The sequence below is a fragment of the Xiphias gladius genome, chromosome 13 (genome assembly GCF_016859285.1).
Source record: "Xiphias gladius isolate SHS-SW01 ecotype Sanya breed wild chromosome 13, ASM1685928v1, whole genome shotgun sequence".
Classification (NCBI taxonomy): domain Eukaryota; kingdom Metazoa; phylum Chordata; class Actinopteri; order Istiophoriformes; family Xiphiidae; genus Xiphias; species Xiphias gladius.
Window position 1 is genome coordinate 4,073,616 of NC_053412.1, and position 22,780 is coordinate 4,096,395.

The following is a 22,780-nucleotide window of genomic DNA, read 5'->3' on the forward strand; positions in this document are numbered from 1 at the left end:
GTGTGGGCACACAAATTGAATTATGTTATGTACACATAGAAGAGAGAAGTAGGAAAAGTGCCCTTAACGGTACCACGACGTGAAAAGAGTGGAATTGGATCTTCTGTATGCTACATGTGTTGGGATACTTTCACGCCTAAGCTGTTCGGTGTAGGTCAAACAAACTCTGGAGCTTCTGACCCTTCAGTTTGTCCGACCAAAGGTGGGACACCCAGTCGACTCTGGTGAACTTTTTTGCGGCACTTCATGGAGCAATCACAGGATTGTGTGATAGTAGACATAAGACTTTTTGTATGAATTCAGTAGCTAAGCTACTATTAAATTACCATCTTTCCATTTACTGATTGTGTCAACTATCAAGTGGAGTGATCTGTTTGATCACAGGAGATCGTTTGGTGACCATGGTAGCACAAATGCTACAAGCTGAAGGTGAAAAGAAGTGTTTGGGGCTTGCGTCCTATTCCATTTCCTTTGGCATTACCTCATTACCAGTCTACTATCCCCCTTTCCGGCTGTCCGTCGTTATTAGAGACACGAGGTCTAACTGCGGGCTGCACGTATTTCTTGGTGACCTATTCGTGACCCCCAGAGAAGATAGATAAACCCACGAAAGCACGGCAAAGTGCAGCATGACTTTGGACAGTCTCCGTAATGAACTTTTTTGTTTCCATTTTTCTCTCCCTGAGGCAATGTGGGCGCTGGTGACAGTCAGCCAGGCGAAACTGTTCAATGAATGATTTATCCATCAGTCCAATGACTCCACGTTCGTTGGTAGGAGGTTAAGGCTGTAATGTAGGTAACTCTAGCCTATGAAAAACAGCGCTGACCACGTGACTCTGCCTAGGGGTCACTGGTGGATGCGCCCATTCCCTTCATTTACAGCATATCTACCAACTGTGGAAATCAATACGGAGCCTTCTTCTTTCACGGGGAAGTGGGTGAACTGGGGGGGGGGTGACATCCTCCTTACGTTGGTAGTCTAGAAATGTTGATATAAGGAAATCCTGGAAGTGATGGCCATCTCTGGTTGCAATTATCTCATTTTACACTGAATTAGTCAACTGTGTATTTACAGTTTCAGTGTCTACATTTATGAACTGATGCAAAAAGTATGCAAATTAAGCTAATTTTCCACAAGAACAACCATTCAGATTGTAGATTTTGTTCTCCGTCAGGCCATGACATACGGTTAAACACGCCTCTGGTACAGCTACTGTTTCCAGAATAAACCGAAGCCTCAATGATAGCAAGAATCTGCAGCGCCGAAGTGCCCCTGGGCAATACACCGACTCCCTGCCCAGCTCCAGGGACGCTGTTCTCTATCTGACCCTGTGTTTTGACCTCCTCGACTGTGGGGAGAGGCATGAAGAAAAAACAAGCATTCCTCCTTCAGGGATCAATAGAGAATCACACTCACTAGCGCGAAAACCTCGGAGTGTATCAGCCCTTGTGTGCTGTTGCTTTAGGCCCGCTGCCATAAAGAGAATCGGAGGCATCGCTGGGGTGCAGCCGAACAGCTGGGCCTGTGGTTAGAGCCACTGCTCGGAGGCTGCAATCACATAGTTCAACTTTTCACTTTCTGACCTCCCTTAGACAAACATAATGTATTCGCATGTGCGCAAACAGAGAGCAAGATATGCACTTAGGTACATGTATATATATATATATATATATGCGGAGCTCCACCTCCTGAATTCTTTCCCTTCCTTTCGCGAGTTCTCGAGAAAGAATTGAAAGCACAATATCAGTATTCCAATAAAGCCAAGTACAACGCAGTGCGACAGCAGCCACACAACTGCAACCTTGTCATGCTACACAACCTGGCCCCGCATCATCTGCTGTTCCTGCCGAATATCTGCCTAAAATACCATTTGAGTAAAACGTTTCACAGAGTATGAAAAACTGACAAATACAGAAAACTGGCATTCAACACTTGGTTTTATGTGTCTTTTCCTCCTTTTAATAAGTTCTTGTATAGTTAGAATTGTTGGTTTTTGTACCAAATGCCTGAAAATACCTACCACACATTTCTCCAGAACTCTCTTCTTTAAGATCAACTGATGAAGTGTTGAAACACTAAAGATCGACTGGCTGCTGTGACAGCTTGGCAGAGCATGACAGTGTGTGTGTGTGTGTGTGTGTGTGGGTGGGTGTGTGTGTGTGAAGTGAGCATACTGTGGCTTTTTTGGCTTTGTGCAGATTACAGGGGCGAGCAGCTCCACTGTACTTTACCATTGTTCCTTCGCTCTTGCTCCGTGCGACTTCCCTCTGCAGGCGAGCCACGGCCAGCTTTTCCCTAAACAAAAGGGAGAGGAGAGGAAGGGGAGGAAAGAAGAGAGAAAATACGAGTGATTCAATGTGTGATCAGTGTTCAGTTAGTAGCGCAGTCAGACTGACAGCAATGTGTTTCAGAGGCACCCGTAACATGTTTGAATTTTCTTTTTGCACCGAATCAACAAGCAACTAGTGTTTTCCCCAAGAATTTCACTCTTTTTAAGGAGGAAAAGCCTCTGAAGCCATGTTCAAACTCATCAAGGGACGCTCAGACTCTAGACTGAAACAATCACTAGAGATAGATAATCAATTATCTGATATTTATTTCAAGTCAATATCGACTCAGTATATGAAAAACCAACTTTTCTCTCTTCCATCTTTCCCTGTCTTCTGCCTAACAGCAGATGCCACACATGCCTGCTGGCAAATCAGCGGACACACACACACACACACACACACACACACACACACACACACACACACACACACACACACACACACACACACACATTGAGAAGATGGAGCTGTCCACTAACCACACAAAACAGAGAGCTTGCACTTCTGTCCAGACAAAAATAGCTCAGAGGAAACAAAAAGCAGGGCATCCTCGCGCCAGACCTTACATGCAGACACACACTCATAACAGACTCACTCCACCACACTCACACACACACACACACACATGTGAACTGGGCTAAACAAAGAAACTGACTGTGCACGTCCAATCCATTTCCCACATGAGGGCATTCCAGACTTTAATGGGATAAATCTTGGCACACTAGCACGGATAATAAAGAACCCTGTTTTATTGCTTCTCCTGAGGTATCACAACAACTGAAACACAAGAGAAACACTGCTCCCAGACAAAACCAGCCCTGCATCTGAAAGGCGGAGATGAGACATATACACAGTTTGTCATCCTGCAAGTGCTTTTTTTATCCAAATTGCAGGAAAAACAACGCATCTTTTGAGGAGGAAAACACCTCCTTTGGCAGTGCAACATGTGTTTGAGTCTTCATAATCTGCTGGTTTGAGACCAAAAGTCATTAATTCAAATGTTAAATACTGCATTCAAAAAGATGTTAATACAGTGTCCACACAGTGTATTGACACAAGAGGCACATAAGAGGCCAGATGTCCTCCAATTACCACTCTCAAAAACGTGGCCAGGAATGCTAATGGGGCCATTAATTAAGCTAATGAATACATTAATTAGCAAATATTTATGATAAGACGAGACAAACTTTATTGTCCCAAAGAAAATCTTTCTTGAACTCAGGTGTTCCTCACACACAGCTTCCAAAAAACTACAAAAAAATTACAAAATAAAACACAAAGATTTATCACAAACCATATATTTTTCCACGAGTCAGTACATTTCTGCAATAGTGTTCAACGAAATAAAAGTCTCAAAGCATTGATAAGCTGTTTCAAATAAGCTCTACATGTTATGTTCTACCTAACAAATTGTATCACGTTATCATGCTCCAGAATAAAATCAATAGAGCTACTATATGTACGAGAGGAACGTTGAGGTGTAAGTACCGTTCTTGATTTCCTGTGTTCAAAGACATCACACACACACACACACACACACACACACACACACACACACACACACACACACACACAAATCCACCTAATATGGGACTATGGGACCTAATAAAGAAGCGTATACACCAGACAGCCACAAGTAATCAAAATCACCTGCACATTTTTCACATTTCTTCACTGGAGCAGACACCCAAACCCCCTGCCAGCCTCCCCAACCCCCGAAATAACTCAAGACTAGCATCTCCTCATCGCCTTTGACAAGATATCATTGTTTCTGAGCGGCTTACCTGTCGGCAAGAAACCCCTGGTGATTAAGACACAGCTGGGGAAGTATGGTTGATGGATGAATCGACTGTCTGGGGTGAAAAGAGTGTGCCGAGCTATAAACTAAAACCACGACCGGTGGAAGACATTCACACCGTCGCGTTCCCTCTAATGGGACCAGACTGAATTAGGTACAGCCGAGCTTGGCACGCCGATTGTGAAACACATGGTGTGGTTGTGACAAATCCAGGAGGAAGTCAAGAGAAGAGTCGAGACTGTGAGACAAAGGGGTGTGTTTGGGTATGTGAGAGTATTACTGTGTGTGTTTGTGCCTTCATAAATTTAGGTGTATGGGCGGGAATGTGTATTCACTAAAGTAAAGGTGTTGTGAGACCATTCAGAAATAGGTGCAAAACTGCACAAAGCTGTGTGTGTGAAAGTGTGTGTGACCGCATGCTCCCCACCTAGGACTGACTAACATACTCATGTTCCAGTTACACAATGTGTCTCATCCTATTACCACATACTGTATGTTAACACCATTACGTTACCTTGAGGAAAAACACACAAAACAAAAACAAACAAAAAAACAAAGGCAAAAAATGAAAAGGTCTCTGGAACTTCTCACTGCAGATACTGTTTTGTTAAACAGGACCGGCCTGGCATTCCTCCAGTCTGTGTTATGGCTGAGTATCAGCCCTGTAAGGGGTTAAGTTTCAGGCCACTTATGCACAGGCATGTTCCAGGAGCAACGAAGCATGAGCCAACTGCACCCCGAGAAAATCATCTCCAAATATAGAGCAATTTGACATTCTGTGTTAAACATAATTATAGTAATTGGCACAAGCAGTAGTCAAAACAGTATTCTAGTGCAAAATGCTCACTGGCGACATTCACGTCCAATTGATGGTGGTATGGAATTGTATTGTATTTGAACGGCATTCAAGTGCGCATGAAAGCAATCTGTGATCCACTATATTGGGTATGCGTTTATGTATGTGTTCAGACTGACGTGTTCCACTCCGAGTTTGTCATTTGCATTTCGATCCCCATCCACGTAGGACATTTTGCCGATCACTCACTTCGTAAACTTTTACCAGCTGTGTAAGCTGGCCTATCAAAACAGTCCGACCGAGCAAGAGTCCAACCCAAACGCTTTTATGTCAGGGAGTTTATCTCAAGCCATCTCTTGCAGAAGGCTGGAAATGCAAAGAGTAATGTTATAATAGTGTATGGAAAAAAGTGTGGTGGGTCTTGCAGACTGATTATGATGTTTTCATTTTCTGCTAAAACACACATATTCTTATAAATGTCATCCAAGAGGGTCGGAACGCCTCATTTTAATAGATAATTATTACTACTTGGGTCTTATTTTTGTAATTATTGGCCATTGTTACGAATGGTTATAATAACACTAACGATGTTTTACAGGGAAAGAAACGTGAGCGCTCCGACGATCAGCCGGCAGTTTAGCCAACAGTGTAGCTACATTATCTAAACCATATTGGGAGGTAAAATCGAAGGTGTAATAACTACGGCAAGTACGATAGGTCAGAGTTTCTCTTCCGAATAAGTTTGGGTAATCTACTGTTTGTTTGCAAGCTGTCAGAAGGTCACTGGCAGTGTTTTGTTTCTCGCCCCTTTCTGACTTTTTCTTAACTGTGTCACAGCCACTGAGCAATTAACTTACTGAGAATCATGACTAAACATTATTATTACCAACATAACGATGCATAAAAACCTTAAAAATAAGATCCGGGTTATAATAAATCTGACCTGTTTTTTTTTAAAGAGAAGGAAATGTTTGCACACCAGCAGGAAGTTTTGGAAAATCAGGCATGTTAGCAATGTATCTATGCTGTGCACACTTGACTGTGACTAAACAGGAATTATTTCAGGCCTCAGTCTATGCCTTTGTCCTGTACATCCAAGCGCTTGATGAAAGCACAAGCTGACAGTTGACCATGTATACATTCCTCCTCCTCCTCTGCTGTTTTTCTTCCTCTTTGAGCCCCATTATAAAGCTTGGCTGGGTGAACTCCAGCAGCCAATCGTGAGCGGTGCCGACGCAGACCTCCAGCCGTTCCCAGTGACCTGGAATCACCTGAGAGCACCAGGGGCCTTAGCGGCGGAGGGAATCCCACTGAGCTTCACTGGCAGCTCTCAACCACAACACCGCCTTTTTTTTCTACTCTCATGTTTCTGTGCTTCGGAAGTTAATGCGGCAAGAGGAGGAGGATGTCCGGAGACCCTGGTAACAAGGTAAACTGCAGACTACCAAACACGATGCAGAGTTTCGGTTTAGCACCTGCTGTCAGTGCATACACAGACAATGTTCTGCTCAGTTTCTTAGTCGACACCATTCGCTGTCCACCCACGCACACTTTGTATTCATCAAAGACCAGCTCCCTCCTTTACGCATGCGATCCCAGCAGCATCAAAAGCTCAACATCCCTCCCTTTGAGATAAAACAGATAGCACAGCGCAGAGCGATCGTGACACCAGCCTTGTTGCGTTCACGGGCGGATCGAGCCTGTTTCCTCCACGCTGTGTAAAACCCTCTTCACGTTTTTCTTCCGCCGCCTCACGCTAGGTGCTCGCTTCAGTGCGCTGTGGCATGCAAAGACACGATCTGTCAGGGTGGAGGGAGGATCAATCAGAGCGAGGGCATTTGCCAACCTGAGCTGACACGTTGGACCCGTGCGCTTTGAAGTGCATTGTGGGAGGCAGATGGTTAGCTGTGTTTTCACCACTGTTATCACAGCGCCTCCATACAGGTGGTGTAATCCATCGTACATTGTTTGCTGTTAAGCACATAATGAAAGAGAAAATAAGTGCTGTCTCTTGCGTTTTCGTTTCCTATTTCCTTTACTGTAAACCATCTTATTACCGAGTGCTGTCAATCTCTCCTCTGTATAGAAAGAATAACAGGTTATCCGGATTAAACACTACATCGTGCTTCAGCTTTTTCCCTGCAGCAGTTCCTCATAATGACATAAACACACCCATCAGAATGTATAAAATATGCATTAATATAAAACATCTTTCCAGTATTGTCATTGAAGCTTACAGGGAGCCAAACGTTTCAATCGTTGTGAGCCATGAATGTCCACAAAGTGGCTGGGAGGGATGCACTAATGTTTGGATGCGAGCAGAGCTGCCATGCATTTATGTATTAGTGTCTGCACTCCTGCTGGGTTAAGAGCCCTGATGCTCACGCAATCCCCGCGGCCCACATAGGGCATACTGTTCGGAGGGACTCTGGCAATATTTTGGCACGGGCTCCGGACTGGTCATTCCCATCCTTAATCCTCCTACAGCTGTGTTATGTAACCTTCTGCACCGATCCAAAATTTCACCCAAGCCCCCAGTGTGGGACAATGAGCTTACCGAGGCGTTTGATAAGTTATAACATCCAACCCGGTCTGACAGGAAAACAGAGTTACAACTGCCAGGAAGGTAAAAGCCGAGATGGGATGAAAATGGCTTTGTTATCTTGTGGCTCAAAAAAAATGTACTAATTTATATTTTTAGATCAAAAACTGAGCATGTTTACACCCTGCATAGCTCTGATTCCTCACATTTTTGGGTGATTCCCAATGATGGTTTCATCCTAAGGATTTGTGCAGTCACACACCAAATACTGAGATGGCATCATTATCAGCTTCAGCCCTCAGTGTAAACATTTTCATCTGTTCCAAGCATCTGAGGGTGGGGCTCGCACATCTGTGACTGCTCCATTGGTCCCGATGCATTAGGCAGGTCCAATCAATCACCAAAAAGCGCCATCATGGATGCCAAACGGCGGCCTGACCTGCGCCTGTTCCCGCCGCCTCACCCACAGCTGGTTCCTGACCTTCCATCTCCTGCTGCGGACCCCGTCTGCACTGGAAGGGCAGCGGAAAAACAGGAGCCACATGTCAGCACCCAACACACCCAACCACCCAGCCAGTGAGGCCAGCCAGGCAGGCACAATGAGCCTTACCTCACCACGGCAGCCCATCAATTATTGACGAGGTGAAATGTGATGAGGTTCCACTGCGAGCACACAAAGAACACACGCCTTTTCATGTTTCCATGTGGCCTAATGATGTCTTTACAAAAAGGGACATTTCTAATCAACATTTTTGTTCTTTACGCTTTCAAGAGAATTCATCACCTTCTGTTCTCGGAAATGTCTTTCCTCTTGATTATAAGGACGCCAGACATATGTCAGATCACACTTCCATGCAGGTCACTACTGTGAAAATGATAAAATAAGTATATTTATTGCAAATACCCTCCTATGATGCTACAGTTTTCTGTTTTCTGTGTATTTGGACTCCAGAATGCCTTACAAACATCTAAAACAAAGTAACAACGTGGGTCATCTAAACACCCTGACATAACTTTTCCCTTATTCATACTTCCTCCTAATGTATGGGGTTCTGTATTGGACTTTGTTTGGACACGTGTGCACCACACTGAGTAACGCAGTCAAAAGAGTTTAGATGATCATGATTAGCAAAATGTATCCAAAGTCAACAACATGTTGAGTGCTCTGAGCTGTTTATGCGGTCCCTCTGTGATAACATCTAGCCCTCAGTGCTTTACCAGAGTCTCAGCGCTGGATGGCTTAATTACACTGGTTGCAACATAAAAGCGTGGGGGCTACCTTATTGTAGTTTTTTTGACAGGAGGGACCGACATTATCTCCAAGCACATGATTGATGGATGCGGTCACGGGACTGTGTGAAAATGATTTGTCTTTGTACATGTAAATAATTATGGGGAACTACCTGCAAAATCAGAGTGAGGACAGTGATTTAAAGATATTGTTTTGCGGCGAAAGATCAGATCAAATGCGTTCACCGCATCAAAAATCAGACATGAGGAATCCTCCAAGACTCCTCCTGAGCGCCGAGGAATGCGCTCGCCAAGCGTGGATTACCCCTGCCTGACTGTCTGTCTCCCTAAATGTTTTCTTATTCTGCGAGCAGGGCCTGACCTCAATTGTTTCAAAGCCACAGACGCATTCCCGTCCAGACGAAACGAAGCACTGCGGATGAGCAGATGTGCTTTAAACGTGGTTGCAGCACCCGCCTGCCCGCCTGTCTGTCTGTCAAGAGGGTTTACTCACCAGCACGGCTCATGAAGAACGAGGACGGAGCTAGACGCGAACACACAAGGGGCACTCAACAACACATGGATGAACACACATGTACAAACCCCCTGGCAGAGACATGCACAAACACTCACACAGTTTTGAATATTTTATGTCCAAAACATAAAAGAGAGATGACTCCACACTATTGCTGGACCTCAATAACCCCAGATAAGAAGAAGAATAAAGATATGTCCATTCAAAGCGAGAGAGAAAGAGATAGAGCAAGCTGCACCCCCCAAAAAAAACATTCATCCAGACACGCCTTGTTTTAAAATCGGGTTCATCAAAAGGCATTTCACAGCTACATACTCACAGTCCAACAGGTAATAATCCTGAGTATGTATTTAGGCCTTTCCATTGATGGTGGCCGTCTAGCTTGTGTCACATTCTGACATATAACTGAGTTTTAGCAAAGCACCCTTCACACTGGACTAAAATTACCTCGTGATTTAGGAGTTTACCTGTGTTTCGTGAGGTGCGTTCAGACAGGGTAAACAAAGCCTGTTTAACTTTACAGACTTTTGCAGTAATTATGCTACTGCCAAGGAATGTGTAAAGATCTCTGCAGACCTATGCAGTGAAGGGGTGTTAAGGCCAGCGTTATGTTTGAAATTAACTAGCTCGCACGATGTGTTGTCTGATCATGTCTAAGGGCACGAGTGTTTATACCTGTTCTAAACGGCAGGGAGACAAGCCTGCCATCATAGAGAGGGGAAAGATGTGCTTAATCAGACAAATGGGAATAAACGCGCTCTCCTAAAAAGCATTTGTGGTTTTGCCCTTGATTGTACACATACCTTTAGGAAGTGGGAGAAGTAGTTGTGTGAAGAATGGAAGAGAGACAAATCCCGCATCCTTTCTCAATGCTGCACACATGGCCAAGCAGAAAGCTGGCGTGATTATCGGATTCGGAAAGTTACAAACCTTGTCCAGACAAAGGTGTTGGAGGAGTGCGTTTCAGATGCTCTAGAACGAGTCGACAAGTACTTTATTTGAAGCATACTGACGACGATGTCTGGGTAACTTTAGGTTGGCAGAGGGGTGGCAGAGGAGCTGATGCCCACACTTTCCAAAACTCAACAATGATTTATGCATCCCTGCGTGTCCAACGGGCTGATTAGTCGGTCCAACTTCCTGCCAACGGACAGGTTGAAAAGAGAACACTGGAACACTGGAAAAGGCACCCACATATACCGTATGTAAGTCACACGTTTCATGCATTGTTCTGTATTTCACACCCCGGCTGGCCTGGTTTGAAGTAATTGGGGAGCAGGGACTCACATTTACTACTGTACCGTAATACCAAAAGGTTCTGCTGACTCATGGAGACTGTGCAAAGGCTACGGGGTATTTTACGCTAGCTGTCAACACATCGTTTTCAGAGAGGCAGGCAAACAGTAGCCCTTTGCAGAGGCAGACAAATGGCCGCTTCACATACAATGGAGAGAAAAGTGTGGTAAACAGGAGCACTCGAGCAAAGGGGTCTGCCATCTCAACTGCTACCCACCCCTGGGTGCGTGTGTGTGTGTGTGTGTGTGTGTGTGTGTGTGTGTGTGTGTGTGTGTGTGTGTGTGTGTGTGTGTGTGTGTGTGTGTGTGTGTTTTTGTGTGTACATGTTGCTGGGCAGCTGTTACAGAAGTTCCTTTGTCATAAATGTATCTATTCTGCAGACGTCACATGTTCGGCTTGTTGCATCTCTAGATTCAAATTCATCTCATAACTCCCAGTCTCTTGATAGAAAACCTGAAAACTGTCCAAAAGAAATTTCCACTTGCTGATGGGTTCAAATTGAGAGATGCACATTTCTCTCCTCCATGTTCTTTCAGTTGTCACAGGAGTATTGCCATAGCATTCTCGTTCTGACACTCTGGCATGCTGGTAATCGAGTAATTAAAAGTTACTGCACTCATTGTAATTCACTCTAAGTAAAGACTGTCACCAAATGGCTTAAAGAACTCGGAGCCAACAAGAGAGGTGTTTGGGAAAGAATTTTACTGCATGAAGGTGAGCTTCTCCAGCAGCCTTTATCCATTTCCTTTCCAGCTGCGCCAACACCTCCAGCCACTGGACGAGGTCCTGCATGTTTCTCCCACTATTATCCAATGATTTACAGCCAAGAAAGCGGGGAGCCGAAGTTTGTTGACATTCCCTGCCCCACACAACCTAAAATACAACGCTGACGCCTTTTCCAACCTCGTAAATGGCTCGCTCCGTTGAAAGTATCACCGTGACAAGTACAGAAATATGAAACAAGAGGGAAAGCTCACAAAGTGGGATTTGACTGCTTTGATCTACAAAACTTGTGAGATGCAGGCGTCTGTGAAAGTATGTCAGCGGGAAGGCTGTGTGTAGTAAACAAGGACAACACCATATTATCCTGTAAACTGTTGACATGCAGGGCGATGACCTAAAAAACAAATCCAATTTGCGAATATTGTTTTCCAAGATTTAAAACGCTTGCTGGGTTTTCAAGGCATGAATACAATAGATATAAACAAAAGCTTTTATAAAGGAAAAACAAAAGTTTATGTTTGCAAGCCAAGATACTCCAACTGCCGTTACACAAAGAGAAATTATATTTTATGCCACTTCTAACTGGAAAATAGGCAGTAACTGCAAAAGCAGCCCACAGGTCTTCGCACCTTGGTGAACTCACATGGAGCGAGTTCATGCATTTCGAAACCGCAAATATGCTCTGGCTCTAATGACATCACGAAGCAGTCACTGAGGGTGTCTGGGCAAAGCTTTGTCTCCAGGCAAAACAGTCAGTGCATGCAATAAGCCATTGATAACTAGCAAATAAAAGTCTTTTATTGGTTATAAATTGTGTCAGACCATTAAACTTTATGTTTTTCCTGAGTGACATTACTCTAAGTTAAGGCAACAGGAGACATAGAGAAAAGACATCTGATAGTGCCATTTTTCTCGATTTCCAACTTGTTAACATTCAGTGCAACGCAAAGCATGAGACTTTAGCCGGAATACAGTGTGATCTGGTTCTTTGCATTGAAAATACACAGCCTGGCAAACTGTCAAAATCTTTTATTGAGCTATTTTGGTTTTTTTCAGATGCTGTATTTGCAAAAACAGGTTCATACCAGCCCCAGAGAGCTCTGCAGGACTCTGACTGTTTTTAGAGTTCCCACGTGCTGTTCGTGGGGGAAGATAAATGTAGAGCAGGCTAAGGGGAGGAATGCATTCAAAGCACCCTTAATTGAGCTGGATGGCCTGCAGTCACAGAAGCAGAGTGTCTCAACAGGGTTCAGGCTGGTGAGATCCTGAGATGTGCCTCACACGTACACATCATTAAACCGGCTGCTTTGGCTCACGGCTCCACGGTGCCGATGAACACTGCAGAGACAGTGGGAATTACATGGGAAAGTTGTCTGGAAGGAGCTCCCCCCTCCTTCAAAATGAAAGTCCCCTGGCTGTCAATGAAGGGGAAGTGCTCCCATGCTGAGGCCCACTGGGCCGGCCATTGAACAGGGGAACATTCCACAGTAATTCAGTTTGACCTGAACCCAATATGCTAGCTGAGGGTCACCGACTACAGAGCGCCACATACAGGGAGGAGACGAAAGGGGAGGAGGAAAAGTTGGGAAAATCGGATGTAAAGGAGCAAGAGGCAAAGTGACGGACAAGACTTGGAGGGGTGGAAGGAAATACAAAAGCACATGTCAGTATTATTTGCTAGAGGAGTCTTAATTTTGTTGACTGTATTATTCGTCAGATTCTTTTCCGGGCTGGTGTTTTGGGTAATGATAATTGCTCTAATAATGCCAAGTGGCACAGCATCTGGCATACAAAATGTCCCAGTGCACACTCTCTGTTGTTACTGATGAACTCTTCACATCCGTCTCTTTAGAGAGAACTTGCTTTGTTATCAAGCAGCTCACAACAGCATCTAGGCCATGTTAGATTTCGGCCAACTGCTGCCAACTGATGCCATTCCACTCAAACACGGAACAAATGTGCCTGTCTCGTGACTTTTAAATCAAAACTGCTTAAATGTAGGACACACGATGTAGTAATGGAACGCGTTGGTCAAACGAGAACACGGCAGCAGGGAGAAATTAATACTGTGGAGAAAATGGCTGCACTGTGGCATGGTAGGGATGGAGAGAATTACAGTTTTAATTCTATAAAATCAAATCCCTCCACTTGGCAATCCTCTTATCAAGTAATCCCCAGGTAGGTTTCAGAGGGCAGCCGGCTCAAACTGCCCAGTGCAGCAACACATCTGCCCTAGTGGCGGGATGATATCACCGGGCTGCTCCCGTGCTCTGAATAAAGGCTTTAAATTGACACTGTCCACACGGATACTGGACCAAACGGTTAAACTCTAACCTTTGGTAAGTAATGGTGATTGCCATTGTACATGCGATCCAAAAACATGAAAATTGAAATCGATATTTGATAGAAGTCGGCCGTGGCTGGGCTGGATTCACTGGCTGGTGACAGCATGGCTGGAGTCTATATAGGAGATTACTGATGCAAGCTTAAGATGCATGCAAATTGTACATTTAACGCATTGTGTGATGCATGTAGTGCAGTCATGGAAGAGAGGAATTTCCCTCAGGTCATAGATTTTACTGACCAATTAGCGCTCAGACGATGAGTCACATGGATGTTGTTCATGAAACTTGGTGTATGAGACCAAGATCTTGAAATTAGATAAAAGTATTTTGTGTGACTTTGTTTGGAGCCACGTCATTTTTTTTAGCTGGTAATATTCCTGAAAATCTCAAGGTTTGGGCCACTGGCAATGCTAGTATTGGGAGTTTGAAATTCAGTAATGCTACTGTAACACATTTTGGGTTAAAAGTTAAAACAACTTTCTCTGTGTAAGTTATGTTAGATTCCTGCAGTAGCACTAGGAAATAGTACTTTTGTTTACCCTCTACTTGACTGTTGTCTCTCGCCGTCCTTCATTTAGACGGCCAACATTCAATCGCGTTTCCAGCTATAAAGCTCCCAATACATGGCAGATGCTAGTTTTTTGCTCTCATGTTGGGAAGCACCCGTTCCCAGGACGAAAAAGAAAAACTCAACTCAAAGGCAAAAAAAGACAGAGAATGGCATTTCTCTCTGGCACTTTGACAACACCAGCAAGAGAATGATGATACCTCCCATATTCTCCCATGCTCTAATTTTCATGTTCCCTTGCAGCTCTGTTTTTAGAGATAACAAATCCAGCTAAAAATATCAAGCCAGTGTCCAGAATCCTACAACTGGCATCGTTGGTGTGTTGGTTTCGAGCATCCTAGCCTCTTTCTGTGTATGGCTGACTATGAGTAAAGTCCCCTGACCATGCCATGACTTTGACATATGGACACTAGTATTGCAGCACTTCACGCCACGTTAATGAGGAGCTGCAGAGAAGCTGACCAGAGCAGAGAGACCATATCCTCATAATCCATATTCTCCACCATTTAGCTGTATCCACACCCAGTTCAACTCCAGTCATTTCATTTCGGGATTAGTGGGCCAGAGAGAAAATCTTAATCTGCCTGAGACAGAGTATAAGGAAAGAAAATAAGTAGAGGGATGGGAAGAATGCATTCCCGTACATACAAATCCCTTTCAATGCCGGATTATTTCACCTCTGCTTAAACGACGGGTATCCATTTCCTTCTGTTATCAATCAGAATCAAAGTGGTTTGCGTAGCGCCCCGGTCCCATGCTGTTGCCACTAGCAACAGGACACGCGATTCCCACTGCAACTCTCTAATCGGGCTCAGCGCAAATCAGAGATCATCCCCTGCACGTGTGTACAGCGGTGCTATATGAAATATGTTCCCTCCTCTGGGGATTTATTAGGAAAAATGGCAGCTCAGGACAATGCAAAGACGGCTGAAAGAGGTGCAGCCGGGGGGAAAAAAATCATTAAGTTCATTGAATTAGGCACAAGCAAAAGCTGAGTGTGCCCGTATTCTTCTGACAGCAGAGAAGTATGGCACATATAAAAAAATAAATAACCCCAATCCCCAAACAAGGACAATCAATCAGCAAGACAGTAAAATCGTGCAGTTGCCCAGGAAATAATGCAGTTCTCGCATGTCATGTATGCTGATGACTGTCCGCTTCTTACCCTGGTGGAGATGCAGCATCCTGGTGCATTCAGAGGACACACATGGTAATCCACCAGCACACTTCCCTCCTGCTCTGCAGCTGCTACCCACTGATCCCGCAGATGATAAAGTTTACATCCACAATGCTGCGCAGCCAGCTATATGCTGCTCCCTGCCTGCCTCTCTACTTGACTGAGACCAAAACTGCCTCTCCTCCCCTCCTCTCTCCTCTTTTCTCTGCCGCCTCAAGCCCTCAAAATTCTTGCTTCCCGTTCTCCTACTTCCCGTCGCTTCTGTCCTCTACCCTCCCCGCGTCTCTCAATCTGGCAACATGCATTGACTCTCCCGATGCTGCTCCACTCTACTCTTCTCTTCCTTCACGCTACATACGCTCTCCCTCTGTGCTATGTTTTCTCTCACTAACACACACGTTCAGAGGCTTCTCTTCACACACACAGCGATCTGTGCCTCCCCCCCCCCGCCCACCCCGCCTCCCGGCTTTATGTTCCCTCAGAATATTTCTCTCCTCAGTCTGTCTCTGATTCTATCTCTTTCTCTCTCATCCCGTGTGTCTCTCTGGCTCCCGGACTGCGTCCCTCCTCCTCGGGCTTGCGGGACGTTTAACATGTGTTCAGGGAGACGGCTGCGTTTCTCTGAAGGTGGCTCTCTCCTCAGGGGAGGAGAAGTGAGGTTGGAGTGGGGGTTGTACAGAGGAGGAGGGAGGAGTTTTTGGGGGGTGACAACAGTGTCGAGGGGGGTTTAACTACAACAAGGGGACGTGAACAGGCAAGCAGCAGCCAGCTTGTGAAGTCCCACTAACCGGACTCTTTCAGTACAGAAAAAAAGAGGCAGAGAAGGTGACAAAAAGACAGACAGGGTCAACCGAAGAAGACATGAAAAGAGCATAAAAAACAGAATGACGAAGAGAAAGACTGAGAAATAAACCACATGTAAATGCAAAAGTTCTGTTTTTCCAAACTTTTGGGCAGGGCACAAAGACATGATGAATTATACAAATAGGGATAACGGCGCACACTTTTAGGCAGGATCTCCCTGAAAGCATTCTTGATCTCGGATTTGGGTGTACACACAAAAAGTGACGTATTTAGTAATTATGTGAAGGATGAAGGGAAGAAAGCTTCAGAGAATATTTCAGGCGCTTCAAACCTGAGAAAATGTTGCGTGCAGTGGGCATGCTGGACGGTTTTGGAAAGTTACAAAAATTGTCAGACGCAAACTTCCCTATTCCAGTGTGGCAAGGATGTGGGGAGAAGGAATTTGAGATGCTGTTCAGTGATCCGACAAACATTTAACAAATGTTAAAAACACATCTCTGACTCTCGTTTACGGTGCTCCATCCGTGCCAAGACACCGTTCTGACACCCGAAAATTGAGCTTTTTGAAAATATCGGCTGCCTGTTTTAGTGTGGACAGGGAAAACAGAGCATTTGGGAAAACAACACAGAGAAAGAAAGAGAAGCCACGAACAAAAGGCTGATAGGGACAACCGAGGAAGAGACCAAGATCAAAAGAGCAAGGGACAGAAAGTGAAAGCCAGAGAGAAGAAAGAGGCTGAGAAAGAAAGAGGGAGAGAGATGTGCTTGGGTCTGCTTGGGCCGAGTGATGGACCAGGCTCCAGCCCATCTGCCGCAATCACAATCAGTCTCAGCTGAATGGCTGTGACAAACTGCAGCCTGGAGCCCACAGCCTCAACCAGGCAGGACGCCTGCAAGAGCTGAAGGAGATGATGGGGGGGGGGGGCGCGAAGAGGCAGAGGAGGAGGGGGGACACCCTCTATTGTCTGCGCCCCAATAGGACCAGTGCAAGAGGGGGCAGGCACCGGAGGAGTGAAAGGGGGAATTAAAAGGGTCCTAGTGACAGGAGCGCTCAGTTAAAGAGGGGAAAGAAAGGACGGGGCTGACTTAGAGCCCGGGCCATCACTGCCACTTTGCCCCACATTCACTGTCACTAATGTCCTAAATGACACTAACCATGTGAGAAAATTAGTTTGCAGGAGAATGGAACGGGGTGTGGGGGGGGCGTGCTGGATGACTCAAAGATGAGGGAAGGTGGACAGAGAGAATGGAGATAAACCTGCAGGGATGAGTTGTCCCTCGCAGGGTTAAATTATTTCATGATGGGAAATCGGACATCCACCAACAGTGATCGTAAAAAAAATGGACATATCCTGTCACGTTCTCGTTATCAGATGTCCCTTAACGCCGGCCGCCACATTCCCGTTTGTCATCATAAAACTCAGAAAGATTCATGATGCCTGATTATTATGTATATGACTGAAACGTCACGCAGAGGGGTAATTGTGTTTATCATAAGCACAGCTGTCTCTGAATATAGAGCATGCGTGATCTGATTCTAAGAGCAGGTGGTCACCAGTTAGACACCATTGTCCCGTTTAGGTGAAAAAGAAGAATGGACGGCTGAGTCAGCACTAACACATACATATGCGCTATAATCAAGAAATATTGAAGGCGGTGTTCCATTCTAATTTGATCAACAGCGAGCAGCGACTCATTGAGCGATGGCTCTAGTCTGCAGGGCGACAAATACACAGCAGAGCTTGGTGGCGGTGGCGTTTGGTCTCAGTTATAGTCACGCACTTATTTCCCAGAATCCCATTACGAGGAAACGGGCGATGTTTGTTTGATTGGCTTTGTTTTCTTCCATTTTAACTACACAATGGGCAAACCTTGGGTTGTGAGTATCTTTGCATGGAGCTGCAACTGTATGACTGTACTCACTAACTGCATGTGCATGTGTGCGTGTGTGTTTGTGTGTGTGTGTGTGTGTGTGTGTGTGTGTGTGTGTGTGTGTGTGTGTGTGTGTGTGTGTGTGTGTGTGTGGGTGTATATGCATATTTGTGCAGTATATGCATTATATATGTGATGCATGTGTGATTGTGCATGTGTGTGTGTGTGTGTGTGTGTGTGTGTGTGTGTTGTGTGTGTGTATATGCATGGTATATTAGGCATTGCATTTATGGGGTTATGCATGTGTGTGTGTGTGTGTGTGTTGTGTGTGTGTGCATGTGTGTGTCTGTATATATATGGTATTGTATATATGTATAATTCTAATAACCCATAATTTGTCCATTTATTGCACTGTATATGTGTGTATATGTGATGGTGTGTGTGTATATGTAACATTCATACGCATTTGAGTGTGTGCATGAGTGCGCGCGTGTGTGTGTGTGTGTGTGTGTCCACTCGCTGTGTGCGCTGAGTGATCTGCTGAGCTCATTAAGGCACTGCTTATTGCTCTGCCAGGGGTGTCAGTGACAGATTCCACTGTTTGGAAACACTCAGCCGCCCACACAGCCAGCCTGGCTCCACCACTGTCGCACACACACACACACACACACACACACACACACACACACACACACACACACACACACACACACACACACACACTCAGGCTAGGTTAGCATTCCACAGAGAGGAGGGGGCTGTAGGGAAGGAGACAGGATGGTGCTGGGACAGTGGCTGGAGGGATGGTGGGTCGATATGGATTTGTAATGGGGTGCAGGGTGGTCTGGGGGAAAGGGGTGCTGGTGGTTGTGGTTGTGTGTGTGTGTTAAGTGTATGTTTGTGCACACTGGCCAAGGAAACGTGTGAGTGTAAGCACCTTTGAACTGCTGTGTACAGTGGCCTGGGTTAAAGGGATGCTAGTGCTTGTGGTAGCATGTGTGGAGTGATGGAAAAAGTATTAAAGATCCTCCACCAAAGTGAAAGTAGCAACTTGAATCCCTTCACTTTATGTACATTGTATTTTTTACATACTTATCCATTATGTTTGAGTGAGTTTGAGACAAACGTCTCTACAGAGACAATAGGTGAAAGTTGTAGTTCAAGTTCAATTTAAATTTTCACTTTAGTGGAACAAAAATATCGTCAGCAACATGTACATTTTGGGGGTCCTGATGCAGAGGGCTCCGGCAAAATATCCAGGGTCGTCTGGCAAAAAAAGTCCAACTCGGCCCTTTTTTTCCACAAAGCAATGCAACAACATCCACCAATGCCCTGGACTGGCTCGTGAAAAATGGACTAAAGTTTGCAATCAACAAAATTAATGAGGAAATGATGGCTGTTGCAAGAACTATAAAGAAAATTATCCTTCATCTCAATATAAACTGCTGTATTTTGATGTATTTTAGCCCTCAAACTCATTGATATATTATTCAAAATGGACATGATGGTTTGCATTTCATCACAGCGCTATCTCCAGTCTAAAGACGGACTAGAAGTAATAATTCTGAAGAACTGCGCCTTTCAGAGGTTTAAATTATCGATGCACTAACATGTGGGCAGCATGTTAATGTTGCAGCTTGTCCAGATGTAGCCAAATTCAACTGCTTTATGCTGTTGGATAGTTTAATCTATTTCAATTTGTCATGTTTCATGAGCTTATCATGTGTTTTGAAGGTAAAATCTTCAACTCCAGCCATAAAATAAATGTAGTAGAGTGAATATTAAAACATTTCCCTCTAAAGTATAATCAAATATACTGAAGTTGCAGAAAATGGAAATACCAAGGTAAAGAAGAGGTCTCTCCAAAGTTGAAATTTAAGTAAATGTAATTTGTTACTCTGTGTATATGAATGTACAGGCATCCTGTCAGCAGAATGTCCAGGGCTCCAGCCATCAGCTACACTTTCCCTCCGTGACATTAATCCCCTGCAGCTTGATCACAGATGAGTGACCAGAGGCGGCCGGGGGAGGCCAGCATGCGTCACTTGAGCTCATTACCCGACCGGTCGATTCCATCGTCTAGGTGTGTGTCCTGAGTCAGACATTAATCATAGAGGAGGAGAAGAAGAAAAACTTTGTTTCCTTCCCTAAAGACGATTAGCATGTAAGCAGTGTTTGAGCTTAGACATGCTTCTGAGAATGGCTCTTTAATGTCTGATACAACTGAGGAAAAGTAATGGGTGGTTACAATCCATCCAGGAGATATTTAGCTTTCAACACAGCTTTTTGCGAAGGCAGTGTTGGGTTGTTGGGGAGAGGGGGGGGTCCGACATGCGAAGCAAAGGAAATGCCAAGCTGTAGACAGGCAGCGTGTTTGTTTACCCAACACAAGCCTGCTCAGGATCTACACAGCTCAAAAAGGCAAACGCCCAGACAGATGGAAATCACAAGATGGGTCAAGCTGCAAGAGCCCCTCCGGAGACCGCGTGTACGCGCGTGTGCGTGTGTGTGTGTGTGTTCATGAGCGTCTATGTGTACGTGTGTGTTGCTTAACTTCTGTGTGGCAGAATGAAGTGTGTAATACAACGAAAGTAATAATGCACCTCCGTCATGTTTCATTAAGCATGGGGATGGAGGCGGAACGATACGCATGATGGTGGTCCAGCCAGACATCATCAGCAGGCGAGATTTTCCTCTTCGTGGAAGTCGGGAAATGCTTAAAGTCATCAAGACTGGAATGAGCAGGATTAACACTGATGGAGTTAATCTTTAATTAATCTCAAGTAATCTTTAAAAAATTACTTTAACATTCCTTGTGTGATTACAGTAAACAAATGAGACTATTATGTAGTAATCTCGGAGGCATCCTCTATCTCATACCAATGGTACAGTTAGTGGTAATGCTTCTAAAAATGAACACCACATTTTAACAATCCCAATATGCTGTTGCTTCATGTCACATTTAACTTTTACTGCCATTTGAAGGAATCCTCCTTTGTACCATTACACAACTGAGCAGCAGGCGTACACACTGCAAAAGGCAGAGTATTTATGGTGTCTCAAAACTGCGGTGGTAATAGGGTATGATATTTAAAACCTTAAACCTTTAAAACCTTTAGCAAAACAATCCTGTTCTGTGCTGTAAAGCAACCAAACAGACCCCACTCAAAAATCAGACCACAAGAATACAAACATTCATTATTCGTACGGTGCTTTAAAACCTATGTGATAATAGTTTACTGATATTTAAATGCAAATACTTTTGCAGACAGTCATTAAATCTTCATGTTTTGTGCCCTAAAACAACCGACCACATTTCAGCCTTAAATCAGACCCTGTACACACTGTAAAATGCAGTGTGCAGACTGATAAGGGCTGCTATCCTTACAGTAGGGGGACTCAAAATAGACCTGATAGTCGTTTATTGACGTTTAAATGCAATACCTTCAACAAAACAGACATCAAATCTACCTGTTGGGTAGTGTAAAGCACCCAGGCCGATTTCATCGAGGTAGCACACACTGTCAAATGCAGTGTACAGATCACCAGAGGCTGACATTTGTTTACGATGCTTACAATATGTGATCTCAAAAACGGATGTAGTAGTAGTTTGTTTATGCTTAAAGGCACTACTTTTTTAAGAAGAAATTCCTTCCCTTTTGCGCCATGAAGCAACCAACTAGATTTCCCCCGCAATCATACTTGGTGGTACACTGTGTAAAATGGAGTGGTGTACTGACATGTGGTAATAGGTTATTGATGTTTAAATGCAATATCTTCAATGCAACAGTCTTTAAGTCTTCCTAAACAACTGAAATCTACTGCCCGGTGGGTAAGATAATTACTTTTCCTCAGCCAATCCAATTATTTTCTTCAACCAAATGTCATTTTCTCAGCAACTGTAGTAGTTTATCTAGTAGTGTATTCTACTGTAGCAGAATGCTGTGTCTTGAATTCTTGAATTAAAACTATTTTCATTGACACTGCATGATCTTACTCCAGCGGTGGATCTGTTTCATCTGTGCAAAGACGCATCCGATTTTAAAAATCATCCCTACAGTGAGAGAATCACAGGACACATCCCCTTGAGGCTGAAGTGTTGTGAATTTCACAAATTTTCACCCCTTCCTGTTTCTTCAGAGAGATGAGAGAGCCCTGAGCTGGAGGTAAATAGCGTAGATGCAACCACTGTGACTGCCACTAGCCAAAACCACACAGGATCTATCAACAATCCAAACCACACATGCTCTATCAACAATAAAAACCACACAGGATCTATTGCTCGTCTTATCTTAAAGCTAGGATGTTTTTCCAGAGGGCTTTGCAGCACACGTATTAGTCAAAATAACCGTGCGCTTTCATGAGCACAAAAGGAGTCACAGCACATTCTCCCAAAGCTTATCTTGATAAAAAGAAAAAAATCCTTTCATTTCACAATGGAGCAACTCAACTGAAGTTAATAGACCTGGCTGTTGTGCGAATCCTCGTTTAATCAAATGTACAACTGACAATGTCAGAGTGACTGAGATCAGATAAAAAAGTGTAATATTCTGAACCAATGCATAATCAAAGTGCTGCCCTTACAGCAAAAAGAACTGAAATCAGCGTCTGAAAATTCACTTAGACAAACAACAATGGTAATTAGCCGTTATGCAAGACCCCACTGAAAAAGACTCCGGTCTTAAACACAGCTAATTGCTTCTAGGAATGCAGATAATACCCTATTCAGTCCTAATGCCAAGGATACGTGTCACAAGTCCTAT

The 22,780-nt window shown here is 44.4% G+C and overlaps 1 protein-coding gene across 3 annotated transcripts in view; it reads right to left on the reverse strand.

Annotated features, from left to right (window-relative positions):
• Nucleotides 1–22,780, reverse strand: part of LOC120798089 (nck-associated protein 5-like) — a 93,685-nt gene that overhangs the window by 65,399 nt on the left and 5,506 nt on the right. For 2 of the 3 annotated variants that reach the window (XM_040142109.1, XM_040142107.1), the window contains exon 2: nt 2,233–2,296. In XM_040142109.1, the coding sequence (XP_039998043.1) occupies nt 2,233–2,296 (64 nt within the window). Of the gene's footprint in view, nt 1–2,232; nt 2,297–15,329; nt 15,700–22,780 lie in introns of those variants that run through there. The other variant, XM_040142108.1, reaches the window with a different exon arrangement.